Source organism: Sphaerodactylus townsendi, linkage group LG03 (assembly GCF_021028975.2).
Source record: "Sphaerodactylus townsendi isolate TG3544 linkage group LG03, MPM_Stown_v2.3, whole genome shotgun sequence".
NCBI lineage: Eukaryota > Metazoa > Chordata > Lepidosauria > Squamata > Sphaerodactylidae > Sphaerodactylus > Sphaerodactylus townsendi.
Window position 1 is genome coordinate 67022546 of NC_059427.1, and position 19256 is coordinate 67041801.

Consider the following 19256-nt stretch of genomic DNA (forward strand, 5'->3'; position numbering starts at 1 on the left):
AGAAGCAGAAAGAAGGGGGGTCTCCTTTGCTCAGCTTGCCTGACCTAAGCCTCTCATTAAGAGAATCTTTTCAAACCAGACACTGCAAAAATGTCTCGCTCGCGCCAGTTGCTTGGGGGAGGTGGAAGGGAGCTATTTGGAGAAGCTGTCTCCATAGCAACACAAATTCCCATCAGAAAATGTGCACAGGTCACCTGTTTCTGTGAAAGTTTCTCTCTTGTTTTCTTTCCCTGCCTCTCCAACAGGTGCCAGGGGAGCAGATGCTGTTTGACACACCAGCCAGGAGATGTGAGAACATCTCACATTCAGGAGAGATGCCTCGGGAAGGCTGACCTCCTGCAGTCTCAGAAGTCAGCAAATGTCTACATTGGCATGTGAATGGGAATGCAACGCTGTGGTCCCAACAGTCTGGATTGGGGGTGGGGGGGATAAGAGCCTGACACCTCTGTGGGCTCAGGTGTAAACCTGGGTGAAATGACAAGTGCAAAGGGGCTTACAAGTCTCTAGCTGCTGTTCATGTCAAAACTGCCAAGCTTTTTTTAACAAGCAGTTAAAGGATGAGGGGAGAAGATGAAGAGAAGCTTCAAGCCAAGAGAGAGATTTACTGGCAGGACTGTCTGCATAAGAAAAGCTGTTTGCAGTTGGACAGCTCCTACATCATAGTTCCCACCCCCACTTCCCCCAAGCTATCAGGGTGCAAAAGAAAAACGAGGAATAGTTTTTGATTATAAGGTTATATGGCTCTAGTCACTGTAAAAATTGCCACCTTGCACTCTGACAAGGACTAAGTTGTTTTTTAAAAAATGGAATGGTTTGGCATAAGTTAAAGTCATGATGATAAATTATTCTAAGTGCTCCATGTTGTATGGGAATGGAAATCCAGCCACAGAATCATTCCATGTGCACAGGCCCAATACAAATCCTAGATTCAAAATAATAAAAGGGAATGAGTAGCCACAGGGGTCCAACTTACCAAAAAGCAAGGTATTTCTCAAGACTGAAAGATATCTCAAACTCCAAAATGCCAACATAAAATTTTGAGAAGCTACACCATTGTGAGGTGGCTAGGCAAGTAGCACAGGTAGTGAGAGTTTGGGGCACAAAGGCTAGAGAACCAGGCTTTGACGTAGTGTCCAGTCTAAACTGCTGCCTGCTTCCACAGCAGTGTGTTGCTGTGACTAATCCAGATGCAAAATCAAACCACAGGCAGCACGTTGCAGTGAGCATCAGAATTACCCAGTGGTGGGATTCAGCAGGTTTGCACCACTCCAGCAGAAACGGTTGTTAAAATGGTGCTTGTAAACAACCAGTTGTTAAATTATTTGAATCCTGCCACTGGAGCCAGTTGTTAAATTGTTTGAATCCCACCACTGATGCTACCTCCTTGTTAAACTGTCAAAAAGTTGGCCCCCGCTGCCCTAGAGGCACTGGAACCTGGAGTCTAAAATGCAGCAGCCAGCTGTATAAGGCCAAGTCAAATCAGAGGTTTCCTACCACCTGTCAGTCACAGGGATTGTCTCCCTTATTCTGTTTAATGCTTGAAGAGAGGCAAGAGCATTCTGACTGAAATCTATAGCAAAGCCACCTCCGGTTTCCGGGTCCCAAGAGAGGCTCACACAAAGCAGTCATATTTGGAGAATATTTGTTTGAGATTCCTGTCTTCTTTGCTTAAAAGAAGAGTGTTTCAGCCTAAGACAAGTCTCTGTTCTTCATTCAATTTTTTAAAAAACACAAGAACCCAGGATTTAAGATTTTTTTTAAAGCTAAAAAGGCAGATCTCATTAAAAAGCTACCAGGTGTTCCCAGCACAATCTGTAGCTCCCTTTTCAACTAAAATGATTTCATCTCTTGTGTGACAGATGCACCCTCTAGGACCTTTCCTGGAGCATCAAAATGTCATCTCTGCACCATAATGCATACATTTAACAAATCTGATGCTGTTTTCTTTCCTCACAACCCATATTATCATGAAAGGATACCACAAAGCTTATACATTTACCTACAGTTAAAGAAAAGGCAGGCACTGCTCAAAAAGTTGCAACTACACCCCGCTGATCCTTGAACCCAGGAGATTTCCCCGTTATCTGTACCACAGAGTAGATTTTTCAGGAGAACATCAAGGTACCAGTCCTGGACAACTACAGCTGTCTCCCGAAGATTTCTCCAAATCCTCTGCTGATATCTAAAAGTCATGCCTCACCAGACACCCTGAAAGACCAGGTCCTTCTAGGTACTCATAGAGTAGATATGATCACCGTTTTCAATGGCACTTTGAAAGTTCCAACATAGATCCTCAGAAACAGCATAAAGCAGGGTGACACGCTAGTTCATAGCTTTTTATGTGGCTGCAATTACTGCCGACAGCAGATGTTTTATAAATAACATTGTATGTGAGTGAACAAAAATGTTTGCAAGGGAGTGCTCCAATGTCCAAGCAATGTAAGTTGGTTCTCTTGTATTTTCGATCCAGCTGCAGACCCTACAGTACAAAGTGTCATACTGTCAAATTTCATATATTTCATTTCATTTTCATTTCACTTTATATTTATACCCCGCCCTATCCCCAAAGAACTCAGGGCGGCTAACAACATAATAAAGAGATACATTATGCCAATATAACACTGATAAATTACATGAAACTAAAATAGAACCAGATTACAGATGGTGACTTAACATTTCAAACTAAACAATATTTGACAGCCAAATTCTGCTCAAACGACAAAGATAACTTGCTCAACAAAAATAAACATTATTAAAAAATAAGGGGCTTATTCAGAGAAAGGCGGGGTTTCTGCCTACTACTGACATTCTCCAAGTAAACAGCAAAATTTTAAAAAGATCACCACAAAAACAGGCTCATTATGACAAACTATGCTCACCATCCTAAGAATATTGAGAGCCAGTTAAAGGCGGGGGGGGGGGGAGGAGTTCTGCTCAAGCCGTTCAGAAACTGTAGCATTCTGGAGGTAAGATAGCGGGGGGGGGGGGTCCCCATCATTCATGCATTACCACCATTGCATTTTCTAATGGGCCCCCAACTTGTTGGAATTATGTTATGCATTAGCAGGAGACAGCTGCAAACTCAAGACACTCACCTTGATGTAAGTATCAAGGCTTGGGTGGACACGGTTCACTGCCAAATGGATGGATAGCGGAGTAGTGTAGGGAAAGGTTGCCATGACTACGTGGCTTGGAGCTGGGAAGTGGAAAATCTTGAAACCATATTTCTGGAACATGCGGACCACTTGCTCAGATGGTTTCTCTTCTCCTTCACTCAGGACAGTACCCACCAGGTAGCGGCACTTCTCTGGGTCCACCTATTGAAAAAAGAAGGGCTACAATTAGAGGGCTGCAAAAGCCCCACGACACAATCTTTAAAATGTTGGAATATTAGTAGCAACTCTGCAATTCAGTGATGTTACAGCAAATTTAAGATTGAGGTGCAGTTTTCAAACTGAGGAACTCTGGAGTTCTTAGTTGGTTGTCAGGAGTTGGTTGTCAGGAGTTCCTCAACGAAAGCATCGGTAATAACAACCGCCTTGCCCACCATATCCAACATTCATATGCAGTCAAAGAAGAATCCTGCTTATGGCTGCAGCTGCATTCTCAGTTCATTCTCACTCAACTAGAATGAGGCCCAATAAGCTGGTGGGCACCGACCATATATCAACTGAGAAGTCTCCCTACAGCATAATCCATTGCAAGGGAGGATCAGGAAGCACAACTGAAAGAGAATTCAGAGCCATGGTACCTTGCTCCATCAAATGAGCAAAATACTTGCTTCCAACACATTTCTATAACATTTTGTCAGAAACGTATATTCACCCTGGAGTATTTGACGTTTGTCACTGAGATTACATCAAAAGTAGGCAGCAGTTACCCCCAGAAGCATAGCTGGGCAGGAGTGCAACTGGGACGCACTCCATGTTTTCCGCCCCCCTGCAGCGCCCCCCCCTCCCGCCTTACGTTTTTCAGCCGGCAGAAAACGAGCCAGGCCTGGCGAGGCAGGGGGGGGCAAGTGGGGAAGGGGGCCGGGGGTGATTTTTATTCAGAGAAAGGCACGTACCCCATGCAACATGCACACCCTTGTAGTTCTGCCACTGGTTACCCCACATACCTATTGGTTGCATTAAGTGCATAGGCACTAGGAACATATTAGAGGCCACTATTTCAAGTTTTACCTGCATTGTTCAGGGTTCTTTTTAATTTTGTTTTCCATAACAAAGAAGGGAAATCAGATGCAAGTATGTGAATCTCACTCCCTTACATTTACCCTTTCTCCCCGATTTAATTAGATTACACTACTTGTTGAACAACCCTGATCCTTCTCTCTGTATGATAGTGGCAGATTTTCTTCTGGAAATTACTAAATGCCAGTAGATTTCCTTCGTCCTATCATGTATATCCTGTATTGTATATGCTTTTTAATCTGTTTTTATTATTGTTGTACTGCTTTATGCCAATAAAGGCTTGCAAAAGAATTCACTTCACATAACAAAGAAGTTATGATTCTATCAAGGTCTAATACATATTCCAGGCCTCTGGCTCTGAATCCGAAACCTCAAAATACACCCTGTCTAGACAAACGAACCAGATCTAACCTTTAGTGTCAGATTCTGATGTCTGACAAATTTAACATCCACACGTGAACAATGAGAGAATAAATATCTTTCAATAATGCCTGTACAGTTATTGATACCATTCTGGTGGAAGGCTCCATTGATTCCTATAGCCGAGAATCTGCTTGTTACTCAAAGAAGTCCAATCATAATACAGACACCAATTAAAATCAGTGCCAACTCTCTATGATGAGAGAAGTGACAAGCGAGCAGGGGCGGCAGCAGCCGATTCAAAGGCCTTGCATCTGTACCAGCTAGCCAAAGACCATGCTGTGACATTTTTAAAAGATGTCTGCAGACAGGCTTTTTAGAATCATGCTGGTTGAATATTAAAACAACCCCTTGAAATTCTCAGGGCTGCCACCCAGTGCCATTTCAGCTGCGTGCTATGAATAAGTTCTTTTTTATCTTCCCCACTGACAGGCACAATAAATTGATCACTGGGAGCCTAGAAATATGGATCAGAAACTTCTGAAACTCTCCTCAAAGCCAGGCAAATGGTCAGTCTGTGAACAGAGTTGCTGAGAGGAGGGAACAAGGAAACAGAATTCCAGGGATCCAAGTATGTCTGGTTCTCTGAATTCCCTGCTTTAACTGCAGTCTCTTCCATTGTAAAGATATATCTTTCCCCTTATGTCTCTGCAACAAAAAGGCTAGAGACTTATCTTTTTGTAAAAAAAAAAAAAGGCAGGCCATTCAGAGAACCTGGTACACATATATGTGGTAACATTATGTCTACAAAATGACCTTCTAGTGCCAATTTTAAAATATATATATAAAGTCTTCTGTGCAGGGAGGAGGAAATAGCCACTGCAGGGACAGTCTCAGAGAAAATGGCTGCCTTGTGGGTAGGGAAAATCTGAGTTGTCCTACCCACACAGCAGCCATCTGGCAGATTTTGTGTTATCTTTCCACAAACCTTGGCACAAAGCAGGTTTGAGAAAGACTGGCGAAAGCCAGCAAAGCCTTTGGGAGGTATTAAAATGCACCTGATAGGGTTGAAAGCTCTGGGATGGGAAATTCCTGGAGATTTGGGGAAGTGGTGTCTGGGAAGGGCACGCTTAGGCGAAAGGACTTCAGCAGAATATAATGTCACAGAGCCCACCTCCCAAAGTAGTCATTTTCTCCAGGGGAACCAATCTCTGTAATCAGTTGTAATACTGTAATAGACCTATAGTCACCACCTGGAGACTGGCACCTTTAATGCACCACAATGCTGTGGGGAAGCAGAAGAAAACCTGCAACAACAGCATTGAAGGCAAGAGGCAGGTAATCCATATGGAAGTCATCAGAGTCTGGTTAGTTGACTGCAGTAAAGCTGAGGTAAATGTTTGTCTATCTCGAGACACTGATAAACCTAACAGCCAAGGCAGCTCTGGAGCAACATTCAGTTTCAAGTTTCCTTCTCATCCTTATCATGGTTAGGAAATTAAAACATGCTTAATAGTAGATCAGAAAACCTTTGCTTAGATTATGAACAGAAAAAAATCTATGAACAGCAAACCTCTGATGTTATTATAGACATTCAAGTTAATATTTCCCAAGGAAAAAGTGATTTTTCTCTCTTTCCACTCTTTACATGTATGGTGATCTGTACTCACTGGTATTAGTGGTTATAAATGTGGAATAGCAAATACCATTTTGCATTAAACAAGCAATACTGTAGCTTAAATACATGACTATAACCTGGTTTTGTAGGTTTTTGATAGATCTTGTTTCAGTTTTAAAGCATATATGAAGTCTGATATTACTAGTTAGAACTAAAACACACACACACACACATAATTAGAAGTTATTTAATTACATTTTAAACACTGATCAGGCAATTGTTTTTTATTATTGTAACTGGTAGTACATCTGATACTAGGCCTTCTGTAAATGCAATGTCACTACTGCAGGCATTAAGCTTCATGTTATAGGACATACAACTTAATGTTTTTCAAAGATATGTCAGTAAGGAAGCACTACATCATCATATGTTAAATAATTAATTTACTGAATAAACTACTGTAAGATGTAATATCCACTTGTTCAGAAAACTTTGAAAGGGGATTAGACAGATTCATGCAGGTGGACAGATCCATCAGTAGCCATTAGCTGTGATGGCTAAAAAAAAATCTCTGTGTTCAGAGGTACTGTACATCTGAATGCCAGTAGTTGTGGACAACCGTGAGCAAGTGGCTGTTGCCTTTATTCCCTGCTGGCAGGATTACCACAAGCATCTGACTGGTCTGCATCTCTGAGTATGCTGTTGAATTATTAAAGTGTACCGAAAGAAAGGAAACTGCAGTTTTCCAGGGCTGAGGGGGAAGGCATTTTGTGCATGCCCAGAAGAACCTTTCTTTCATTACTCAGTTTGTGCTAAAAAATAAACTCTCGGGCTAAGTCCTAATGAAATTTTGACACAAACTGAGTAAGCAGTTGAACATTGACAGCTGAGAGAGATTCTCTAAGGGCAGCCATGTTAGTCTGTTGTGGCAAACCAAAAAAGAAATCTCAACTCTCTGGGGACTTCGCTAACATGCTTCCCTCTCCATGGAGGATACAATTGACTTCCACATCTCCCCAGTTTTCTTTCCCTATTAAGCACCTTTACATTGCTGTAAACCTGCTCTTTTGTTTGGGCTGAGCAGAAATATTTAAAAGTATTTTTTTCAGTTGAATACTTTTTGAGAGAGATTGATGTATCACTTCACTCAATGGGGCTTATTCCCAGGTAATTTGTATCTTATTGGTATTTCACTTAAAGTGCTCTTCAGTATTCAAACTAGGTCTCTTGGCTGGGGAGTCTTTCCGATTTTGCTTTCGCATTTCTTCATACCACATCCTACTGCTATATGCACATTAATCATGAACAAAATCTATTTTTAATAATCCCGTCACTTTTCCTTTACTATTTCTTCTTAATGAACAATTATTATTCTATTCATGGTATCACAAAGCCAAGTGATTTGTTTTGTTATGATATTTTGTTTGAAGCAGGGTCATATAGGGAGGGGGGCAGATGGAATCTTTGTCTGGGCCCCCACAGTGTATTTCAGCAGCCTTGTCTATGGAAAATGTTATATCTCAAGACATAAAATTTGCCCACAAAGTGGGTACACAACTCAGAGCAATCAGTGAACCCTTCATCCTTTCATATCAAAACTGAAAATGGAATTAGAAATATAGAGGTGGCTAAAAATAAAGTTAAAATAGATAGGAACACCCAATGTTTGTAATCCAGTGCACATGGGCAGAGCTCTGTATGAAGAATGAGTCACATGGTATTTTGCACCATTCAAAAGCAAGCATTGGATCATTACTGACCCATGGTGTGAGGTCATATCATGACATTTACTAGGCAGATTATTTTTACAGCATGGTTTGCCACTGCCTTCCCCAGTTGTCTATACTTTACCCCCAGCAAGCTGGGATACTCATTTTACTGGCCTCAGAAGGATGGAAGGCTCAGACAATCTTGAAACCTGAAACCAACTTCCAGCAGGATCGAACTCAGGTCATGAGCAGAGCTTTAACTAAAGTACCACAGCTTACCCAGGGGCAGAGCGAGGGGAACTGCACCTGGGAAACATGCGCACCCTGTGCCCCTGAGGTGATGGTGCCCACCCCTGCCACGCCCTTGCTGCGGAGCGCGCGCGCCCCTGACGCTGCTGGCACTACACCACTGAGCTTACCACTCTGTCACAGGGCTCCTTTGCACCATAAACCCAAGGAAAATCCTCTTTGGGAGACTAGCAAGTTAATAAGAGTATTATAAAGTCCAAATCAAACTGGTCACCCATGCTACTGTTCTTAGATGCCTCCTATAACCAACAAAAGATAGTCTGCTTCTACCCAGGCTTCATAGAGTACAAGCCAGCATACAAATACCCAACAAGACCCACTCAAAAACAGTTGATGTGTGTATTAGATTCTAGACTCCTATTGCATTCTGATACCATTTCCAATTTTGACTTTGTAAAAAAGAAGGGATAGGAGAAGAAACTGCTCTTAATAACATGTGTCTTTAATTTGAGGCTCTGGAAATCTCCAAAATGGCATTGGCAATCCTGAAATAGCCACCTAGAATCATAAATCATTCAATTCCTACATTTATACCCTGCCAAAGCAGCTTACATCAATCGCTCTTCCTCCACTTTTTGCTTACAATAATCCTTGGGAGGTAGGTTAGGCCAGGAGTGTGCAACTAGCCCAAGGTCATCCAACAAGTTTCCATGGTTCAGTAGGGATTTGAACTTTGGTCCCCTAGATCTTAGTCCAACATTCTAACCACTACATAACACTTTACTTCAAACAGTAACACAGAAACAAGTGTCTCTGAATAGCCACCCTTGAGTGAACGAGTCATATCATTTAGATTACAGTGTTAAACAAATACGCCTTACTCCCCCCCCACATATAAATATGCATAAACTAATGAGCAGAGGGACCCCTGTCCCTCCCTCCTTCCCTCCCCAACAGGTACATCCATTACTGGACCTCAGCTGTGCTCTCACCTACACTGTAAAGAGACATTTTCTTTCTCCCGCTGGCAAAAAGCACCCACACGAACACCCACACACTATGCAGTATGAGTTTATTACACTTCTTTGTGGGCAGATCTGAAAGTGGGCAGCATTTCCCTGTGCTCCTTGGTTCTGTCAACACTTCATGATACAGTGACAACTGGCTGCAATTTGGACACAGCTGTACAAGTAGGGTTGCCAACTCCAGGCTGGAAAATTCCAGAACATTTGGGAGCAGAGCCTGAGAAAGGTGGGGTTTGGGGAGTGGAGGAACCTCAGCAGAATAATATTACATAGAGTGTACCTTCCAAAGCAGTCATTTTCTTCAGAGAAACTGATCTCTGTTGCCTGAGATCAGTTGTAATTCTGAAAGATCTCCAGATCTCACCTAGAGGTTGGCAACTCTAGTGAAAATGTCCCAATGTGGCGGCCCTTTACACTAGTTCCCCTTTAAAGTATAAAAAAGGAGTTCTGATATATCAGAAAGTTTACTTCAGAATCAGAGTCAAAAGCACTTCATTTCATTGATGTCTTAATTCAACGGCACTTGTATACTTTTTAGATTAAGAAATTAATGGTTGGACACACTCCCCCATGTGAATATGTATTGTAGTAGTAGTTAAAATATATGATTATTCGTATAGGTGTAGTAGTAAGGCTACCCTAAATCCAAACTTTTAAATGTATTAAGATTTTTTAAATGTTCTAATTGATATCCTTTATGGTATAATTACTCTACTTTTGTAATCATTGTATGACTCTTATTTTTTTCTTTTCCCCATATTTTATCTTCACATTTTTTTATAATTTTGGTATACTGTATAAATGAGAAAAGAATATCTTTTTTTTAAGTACTTCATTTTCCCCAGTCACCAGGTGAACATATGAAAACGCCTTAAACAAAGGCAGCCCCTTGGTCCACCCAGCCCAGTACTCTGACAGCCAATGGCTCTCCAACAGCTCAGGCACAGACAGGTCTTCTCAACAAGGCAGCCACAGAATCTTTCACTGACGATGCCAAGGTCTGAACCTGGGATCTTCAGCATGCAAATCACGCACTGTCTGACTGAGAATTGGCCCCTCCCCTGATAACACAGCAGTATCTGGGCAAACTCAGGCCCCTTCCGCACACGCAAAATATTACTTTTCAAACCACTTTCACAACTGTTTGCAAGTGGATTTTGCTATTCCGCACAGCTTCAAAGAGCACTGAAAGCAGTTTGAAAGTGCATTATTCTGCATGTGCGGAATGAGCCTTTGATGCTTCCAGTTCAATGCCAAACCAGAACTGTGGGAAGCAATATTTGGAAAAAGGCATTATGCTGAACTTATTTCTATCTTTCTGCAGAATGGATGGCACCATTTCCCAGTGTACTAAGTTAACAGCACTGTCATCTCGGTATTATGCACTGTGTGGGATCCAATCAGGAGCGGCCAGACAAACAAAATAGCAGAGTCAAAGGGAGGAGTAGAGCTTCAAATTCAGGTGGGAGAAATAAAACATTTCCTGTTTCTCCACGAAGGCAAGGAGGAAACATTTTGAAAGTGTTTTCAGAAAAAACAATTGATGAAATAAAATGTTTTCAAAAGATTTTTGAGGGAAAACTGTGCAGAACTCTTTGGAGGAACATTTTATTTCCTTCCTTAAAACATTTCATTTTGGCTGTGAAGAAAGGGCCTTTGACTCTCACATGCTGTATCTGACCTAAAGATAATGTGAACTCAGTCCCTCTGTTGCATGAGCTGCCTTGAACTTGGTCCTCCAGAGTATGAAATATACAGGAATGCAACGTACAGTACAAAATATGGGAGACAAATATAAGAAAGTGCTTGTTGGTTTAACTAAGTGAAAGGGAGATATTTGATCTAGTCTAGTTAAAGATAACACCTAATTAAGATAAATGCAAGTCTTAAAAGAAACACTGTTGTATTATTGCTTTTTCATTTTCAAGAACCAATGTTCAGAAGTCAAATAACATTAATCATAAAGGCACTTCTATTTATAGATGAAGAAAGTGGCTCTTTGTTTAGATCACACAGAATTACATCCAACAAAAAAAAAATCCACCAGATGTTTATGTGTACAGAATCATCAGCTCTGCCAATTTGTCAATTCATGTACGTGAAAAATGAGAGGTTAAAGTATTCACCCAGGAGTCAAGCTTGAGGGAATCAGCCAAATAAACCATTCATTTGCTCTTGTAATTTTTATACCGCCCCCATGGAACTGCTCAGCGGGAACATCTCTCATTTCACTCCCGCCAGGAAAGGCAATCCAATCTAACCCTCCTCAGCCCTGGGATTTGTAGCCAGGCATGTAGGGCTTTGAGCCAGAGGACATCAAAGCAGAGAAAATGGAAGTCTAATGAGAACAGTAGAATTTGCCGAGCAGTAGCCTAACCTGCCACCACTGCATTCCAAACTCGTTTTTCTACTATATAAGGGAGTATTTTGCCCAAATACTGCAAGCAGGAGCTTTGTAGAAAGACAACTGATTGTTATTACCAGCTTCTGTCTGGACTCAGAAAGGAGGTGATCACTCCCATCCATTCCCCTGGGCTCTCCTGATGGAACTGCAATCAAATACCTTGTGATCTCTATAAGGGGATGGAACATTTGCTTATCATACTTCATCATCTGAAAGCTTCCCTGAGGGTTGAAAGGTTCAGCACAAAAAGCAATGCCATTCAAAATCATGTCCCTACATAATAGGTCACAGAATGATAACGGCAGAGAAACCCTTTTCAGGCTTCCCATTTCCAGTGCAAGGGGACACGGGGGCAGACAGATCTTACCACTATTTCTACCACTCTTCTGAGCACTGTCTACTGAGCACAGTAGGTCTACTGCAAATTCAAAACAACTTCTCACACTGTAAATACACACATGTAGTTCACAAATAGAACATAACCAACTAAAAGTAAACCAATTTATTGAGCTGTTTTAGCTCTATGATAGGGTATTTTTACATCTCGCCTTCACAGTTGTAATGGGATGGATGTGCTTGGTGCAGAAATCTTAGATCCTGTTTCAGCCTGTTTCTTTGCTTGGAAAGAACCTGGGTGACAGCACTGAAGCCCCACTCTAGTAAATATGATGTTGGGAAGGCAATAAAGTATATCTTGACTTTGGTCCACAGTGCAGGAGTTTTTAAGAGAACCTTGTAAATGGGACACAGAAAATTGAGTAATAAAGGTGGTTTTGCTGGTTATTACCCTTGACTCCCACTCCCACCCCGGGCCACACGGTGAGGAGAATGCTGCTGCTTTTCCTTTAAAACTCACCTGTCATCAGGATGGAAGGACAATACCGTTTCTCACCAACTAGCCCAGGAATCCCTGGGCCGGCCCCCTACTGCCCAAAAGTGTTCTACCCCAAAGTCCCAAAGTTTTCTGCAAACCCCCCCCCCCACCATCCCAAAATTCCTCACAACACCCTTTGATGTTTCCACTACCCCTAGAGGAGCGGTTCCGAAATGCCAAGTCTAATATAATACATTACCTTCCCTGTTTTCCTGCCCATTACCAGCAAAAGTCAACATTGTTTACAAAATTTATATCCAAACTTTCAAGGCCACCAAGGTGACTTAACTGTTTTTTTTAATAAAAGCAGTGGATAGAATTATGATCCTCAGTGAAATTGACAAGGCTGGATTCATGGAGAAAGTGCATCCTAGCTGCCCAAGTGCCTGGATTTGGCCACATTTAGCCTTTTACATGCTGCTGTTTTTCCTGTGATCCTGCATAAATGGGGGGGGGGGGACTTCCTCGGCCACACAGGCATCATAGGAGCAATTTCCCTTTCTCCAGGTTTGCTTTTGACAGAAAAACTTCATGGGGAGGGGGCTCTATCCAATGGGTTAATGGTAGGCTTTCCTCCATTTTGAAGCCTGATCTTGTAGACTAATTTTGTAAGGTTTCCCCCATTCATTGTCGAAATTTTTTGAAACACTAGACTAGCAATAGAGTTCTGTTCAGAGCTTTGAATCCACAAAACAACCACAATGGGGCAGAAATAATAATAATTTGAGTCCCTTGGCCATTTTGCAGCCCGATAACATCCAGTATGGGTAAGTGAAGACTGTGGTCAGCAAAGAATACACCCATAGGGTCAGGAAAATTTTGAAATCCAAATTAAATGGCAGGTATATCATCAAAACCATCAAGATGTTGGCCATATCCATCACCAGGTACGTTGCCAGAATCATAAACTGGACACAGGCTGATTTGGATGCATTGGACAGAAAAACTTGGAAGCTTATGACTATGCACTATGTCTTACATCCACATAGTGATACTGGTAGACAATACCTTCCTTGGAGATCTGGTGGAAGAGAATTACTGAAAGTAAAGCAAATAGTGGAAGAGGAGAAACATGTGCTGGCTGATTAAGTCAATGAAAGTCAAGAACAGGCATTGGATGGCCCTTTCTCCACTTACCCTTTTCCGAGGGTTGCTGCGCGCAATCCCCAGCGCGCGGCATCCCTGGCGTGCGCCCGGGCATCCCCACGACCCTGCGCGGGGTCATCAAAAGGCGCCCTTTGAAAGAGCGCCAGGAATGCCTCGCGCTGAGGGGCGCGACAGCAGCAGCGTCGGGGCGGCTGCGCTGTCGCCGCCCCTCTCAGTGGGGAGTGCTGAGGGACCTTGCGCTACTCTCCTCGAGTAGCGCGGGGCTTAAGGTAAGTGGGGAAAGGGCCATTGAAGTGAAGAACAGACATTTACTGAAAGTCAAGAGAATCAAACAGGAGTTCAGATACAAATGTGATTAAAGCGAGGACTGAAAGCTGGCACAATAAAGCACTGCATGGCCAATTTCTGGAGAAGATCAAAGGCAAGGTAGACAATGAAAAAACGTGGCTGTGATTAATAACTGGAACTCTGAAAAAGAAAACCGAATCACTGATTTTAGCCGCTAAAGAGCAGGTGATTAGGACAAAAACAATCAAGACCAGAATCGAAAAATCCTCAGACGATGCAAAGTGCAGATTGTACAAGGAAGCTGATGAAAATGTAGGTCATGTACTTAGCTGCCACAAAAAAATAACTCAGAGTGAGTACAAACAGAGGCACAACTCAGTGGCCAAGATGATCCACTGGCATTTATGCAAGAATTACAACATTAGGACAGCTAAAAACTAGTGATCTTGTGGGACTTTTGGATCCAAACAGACAAAGTTGGCACATAATACAGTTGGCACATAATACACCGGACATCAGTGATCGAGAACAAGAAAGTGACCATCATTGACACAGAAATACCAGGTGACAGCAGGGTCACTGGAAAAGAACATGAGAAGTAAATACCACAATTTGAAAATCGAGATTCAGAGACTATGGCACAAACCACCTGAGGTTGTCCCAATGGTAATCGCCAAAAACACTAGGACAGCACTTGAAACATCTTCAAATTTAAAAAATCAACATCAATCAGATTCAAAAGGCAGCCCTGTTGGAATCTGTACAAATATTTCACCAATACATTACACCAATACATTACAACGTCCCAGGCCTTTGGGTGAAACTTGAATTGTAATGAAAGGCAAACAACCAGCTAGAGAACTAGCAGTTGTGATATTAAACAAAATTGAATGAGAATAATATAGCTGCCGCCCCCCAAAAGCTCCATCAGGCAACCTCAAAAATAGGAGAAGTTTGCCTGACAATGAAGGGGGGAATTCCAGTTGGAAAAGCACTTGTGCCCAAAGTGTCTTGGGATGCACTCTGTTAGTTTTCTCCAGCACTGACTGTGTTTGTGTTGCCTATTGATATTCCCCCCTCCCCGCCATTACCAATATTGGCCCAGGAAAATTTCAAATGACAGTGATCACTGCCTGGCTGAAGAAGCACCTAGGCTAGTTGGGAAGCTCCCCCCACCCCCAACCCATGCACCAACCACTTACTGCTAAGACCAACATTCCATCACTATTCTGCTGCTGCTAAAAAAACCACAAACTGCAGGGGGGAAATGGACATTTGTTCTGGGAAACCCATGAAAATCTCCAAAAATGGAGGTTGCATGGCAATGACGAAAGCGCACAAAATGGCAGATTGAGGTACTTTAGGGGAAGGGAACCATGAAAAATGGAAGCTGGAAGGTAATGAACAGGGAATGCAGATGTGTATGCATCTACACCGAGCGGTGAAAATTCAAATGTTCTATAATTGGAATATCTGCAATAGACCCTGAGTGCAAAAGAGAAAAAGAGAAACACCTCCTTTCACCATGTCACAAGTCCCCATTTCACATCCCACACCCCGGCAGCCAAAAGGTAGCTTTTTGCATGTATGAAAAATGAAAATCCTGCAGTACATGAAATAAAAACCATGAGGGGGAAAGGTTGGTGCCCAAAGCAAAACCACACTGGGAAGCAAAGATTGTGTATTGACTGTCTCTCAACCACGTGGGAAGTAGTACATGCATAAAAGACCACAGTGTCTCTCAACACACAAGATTCCAGAAATGATTCTACTAGTGAGGGAGGTAGGATGACTTTATCTAGGAAGAACTCACTAAAGCCAGGGATACTGGCATAAATACGGAAAGTGTGGATTTTAACTATTAACACGCCACACTTCCTCAGTCCAGTCATGATTGGACTCAGACTCAGCAGATAAAGTCATCTGATCTCCAGATCCTGAATTGATCACCCGTAGCACTTCCATTGTGTCAGGATTATCAGCACACATCCCCCCTCCAAACTGCCTCCAGCCCAGCGTTCAGCCTCCCTGGGATTAATCAGGAGCACAAGGTAGAGCTGAGTTTCATCTGCATATTGGTGACTGTTGAACCCAAACTCCCCAAAAACTTCACCCAGTGGTTTTATATAGATTACTTTATATAGATTTATTTTTTTATTATTAAATTAATATACCGCCCCTCCCCCAAAGGGTTCTGGGTGGTGCCCAGATGGCTGAAGAACAGAGAGACAAGATGGATCCCTGTGGAACTTCATTAGCCCAAGAGCAAAGCAGAAGTCCCCCTGTCCCCCCTTCTGAAACCTGCTTTCCAGGTAGGACTGAAACCACTATAAAACAGTGTCTCCCAGCACCAACTCCAAAAGTCAGTCCAGAAAGATAACCCAGTCAATGGTATCAAAAGTCACTAAAAGGTCCAGGAGAATCAGATTTGTATACAACCTATCCATCTCCTGCCACAGGTCATCTACCAGGTCAACAAAGACGGTTTCACTCCCATGTACAAACCTGAAACCAGACTGGAAAGATAGTCATGGAAAATCATATTAAACTATAAATTAGGTTACTTGATATTATGGGGAAGATGAGCGTAACTAGATATGGGACTACCATTTTCACAACAACTTCACATCTGCTGTCTAATCCCATATTCAATCTAATGGAGATAATTTACGAATGCAGATTAACTAATGCCCTTGCATAAATGATGCTCTTGTGGCTTGCAGATTCAACTAGGCTTGTGCAGAGGTACTTATAGCATATGCAAACAAACAGAAATGACAAAAAAAGTCCCAGGGTTTTTTAGACTTAAAAATACTTCATCGGCTATTTATTTGAATGCAAAGTGGAAAGAAATCCTAGAATGCTTCATGCTTTAATTTCAAAACATGAATTGTAATCATTGAAATTAGTACGGTGCAATTGCTTGTCCACTAACAGGAAAACCAATTTTCCGGCCATTCATACATGCAACAGTTATGCAGCTAATGACATTTTAATATAGTTATCCAGAGGAGACCAAATAATCCCCAGAATTGCAAATTAACTCAATCTGAAAAGAGATTCTTCCAGTAATGAGGGATCATAGCAGAAGCAATGCCTTCAAAGAATTACCCATTCTTTTCAAATTTCAGTTCAGTTTTACCCAGGTTCACATGCCAACAGTTTTATTTCAGTTTATTTAATACTGTATACTTAAAGGATTTTTTAAAGTCTTCATTTATGAAGCAGGACAGACAATTCTGTTAAACTTCAAATTGTTTGAAGATAGGATCATTTCTTAGATAAAATCATGGGCAATAGGGAATGGCTAAAGCGATTTCAAGGTAATATTACCCACTACCTCAACCTCCCTGGGGTGAGAGGTTCAGGGGAAATGTGATGGGGCCTAGTTTCCATCGAATGAAAGAGAATTAGAGATTTACAGTGTCTGTTTTATTTAATAGTAAACAAAGAGAGTATATTGGAAGAAAGAGATGATTCTTACAGCAGGGAGCTAATACACTAAACCTGCAGAACCTGCCTCAGATTCAGAGAGAGAGAGAGAGAGAGAGAGAGAGAGAGAGAGCTTCACTTGTCAATGTTTGTCACCTTCTGCCAACCCACAGCTCCTTGTCTGCTCAGATGTCTGGCTGATCCTTCTCTCCATTCAAACTGCAAAACGGGCACTAAACTGTTTCTCTTCCCCTCCTCTGAAGGGTTTCCTCCTCCAAAACACTGAGGGGCATTGCACGCCAAAGGCTGGAGTGTGATTCCCAGCTTTCAAAATAACTGTAGTCATTAAGGATTATTAATATTATATTATAGCTAAGGAGACTCTTGGCTGGGGTGGATTGGGAGGTTACTTTGGCAGTTGATAATTTCTTTTCCACATATTACAGCAAGTAGAAAATGATTTTAAGATGATTTTTTTAGCCTGGTTTACATGGATTCTAATGTGGCACTACTCAAAACCAATAGGTTAAATAAGTAGTACCATTTAAGTACTAAAATACTGCATCATACTGTTCTTGCTGCACTGTTTTTAGTTGTAGTCTTTGCTGAAACACATTGAGAAGGCAGACCATAAATGAAGTAAATAAATAAAATAAAATTTATTTTGTTAAACTCCATGACTGCTCATCAGTTGGCCATTTAGTGATCTTACAATCTTACAGCAATGTTTTTATTCTCCGCTTTGCCAGCAGAACAAACAACCCAGGGGAACTTCACCAAATGGTGGGCAGCACAGAAGATTCAAGCATCAAAAAATGGCCAGCAAGAGAAAATGAAGTGATAGCTTGCTGATTCGGCTAGAGAAAAAAGACATTTCATTCTCTCTGCTCAGCTAGCAGGAAACGTCTTGACCCCTTCTTGGGGAATAAAGATCACTAGTTTAATGTTTTCCTTAAAAAAAACAAGTTGAATTGAAATAAAACATCCTTAAGATGTTTTGGAGAAACAACTGTGTGGAGTTTCTCCCCAAACCGCTTCTTTTAATGTCCTCAAGACATTTTATTTGTGTTGTGCAAAAAGCACCTACCTTTCCCTAAACTGGGCAGCAGATCACTTGAAATAATCCTTCTGTGATACCCACAGTCTCAAAGTGCTTACTTGCAGAAGGGAATTTAGATATTCCATGAATAAAGTTTTTAAGCTTTTAGAATAAAGTTTTTTTAAAAAAAGAGCATCCCATAAATGAAGACTCTCATATCACACAAGCAGTACAAAGGACAGAATTGCTCACCACTACCCTCTAGCCAGCTCTCACATAAAGGGACTGAATATTTGTGAGATGGGAGCTGTTCTCTGAGCTGTCTTTGACTATATAACCTGACAATCTATTCTTCTCAAATCTTCCCATTTTTTCAAGAAGGCAAGATGTGCTTTTTTTAGTGACTGTGGGGAGCAGGGAGGTGATGGACTTCTTTAGATTCCGGAAAAGTAGCCACAAATATGTCTCTAGAGCACTTAAAAGGAGTTCAAGCACAGCGTTCATGTGATTATCCAACTTTATCACTACAATAATCCCAAAATAAATTAAGGGAAGAGATATTGATTGGCCCAAGGTTATCCAGTGAACTTCATGGCTCCTCAGTAATGTGGCCCAGGTCTTCTCAATCCAAGTCCAGGACTTTAGACATTACACCACATGGCTGTAAATTGCACTATATTAGTAATTTAAGAAAAGCTCTACCCAGAATTGTTATAAAGTGAATATCCGTAATTGTCAGAATGGCATATAAGGACTCTGCTCAAGCCTGGGTTGGTCTTTCCTGGACACCATCAATCATTTCTTGTATTATTTGTAATCTCTGACCATCCCTAGAACTTCAGCAATCTATATAAGGTTTTCAAAAAGAGCAAGACTTTGTAGAGCAAGACTTGAGTTAGAACATCTGCCACCTGATTGCCAAATGCAGTATAACAATGATCTAGGAATGTTTATTATTTGA

At 41.7% G+C, this 19256-nt stretch overlaps 1 protein-coding gene across 9 annotated transcripts in view; it reads right to left on the reverse strand.

Annotated features, from left to right (window-relative positions):
- TEX264 (testis expressed 264, ER-phagy receptor) overlaps positions 1-19256 on the reverse strand; it is a 184841-nt gene that overhangs the window by 119872 nt on the left and 45713 nt on the right. For all 9 annotated transcript variants that reach the window (XM_048488702.1, XM_048488704.1, XM_048488695.1 and 6 more), the window contains one exon: positions 3096-3317. In XM_048488702.1, the coding sequence (XP_048344659.1) occupies positions 3096-3317 (222 nt within the window). The remainder of the gene's footprint in view (positions 1-3095; positions 3318-19256) is intronic.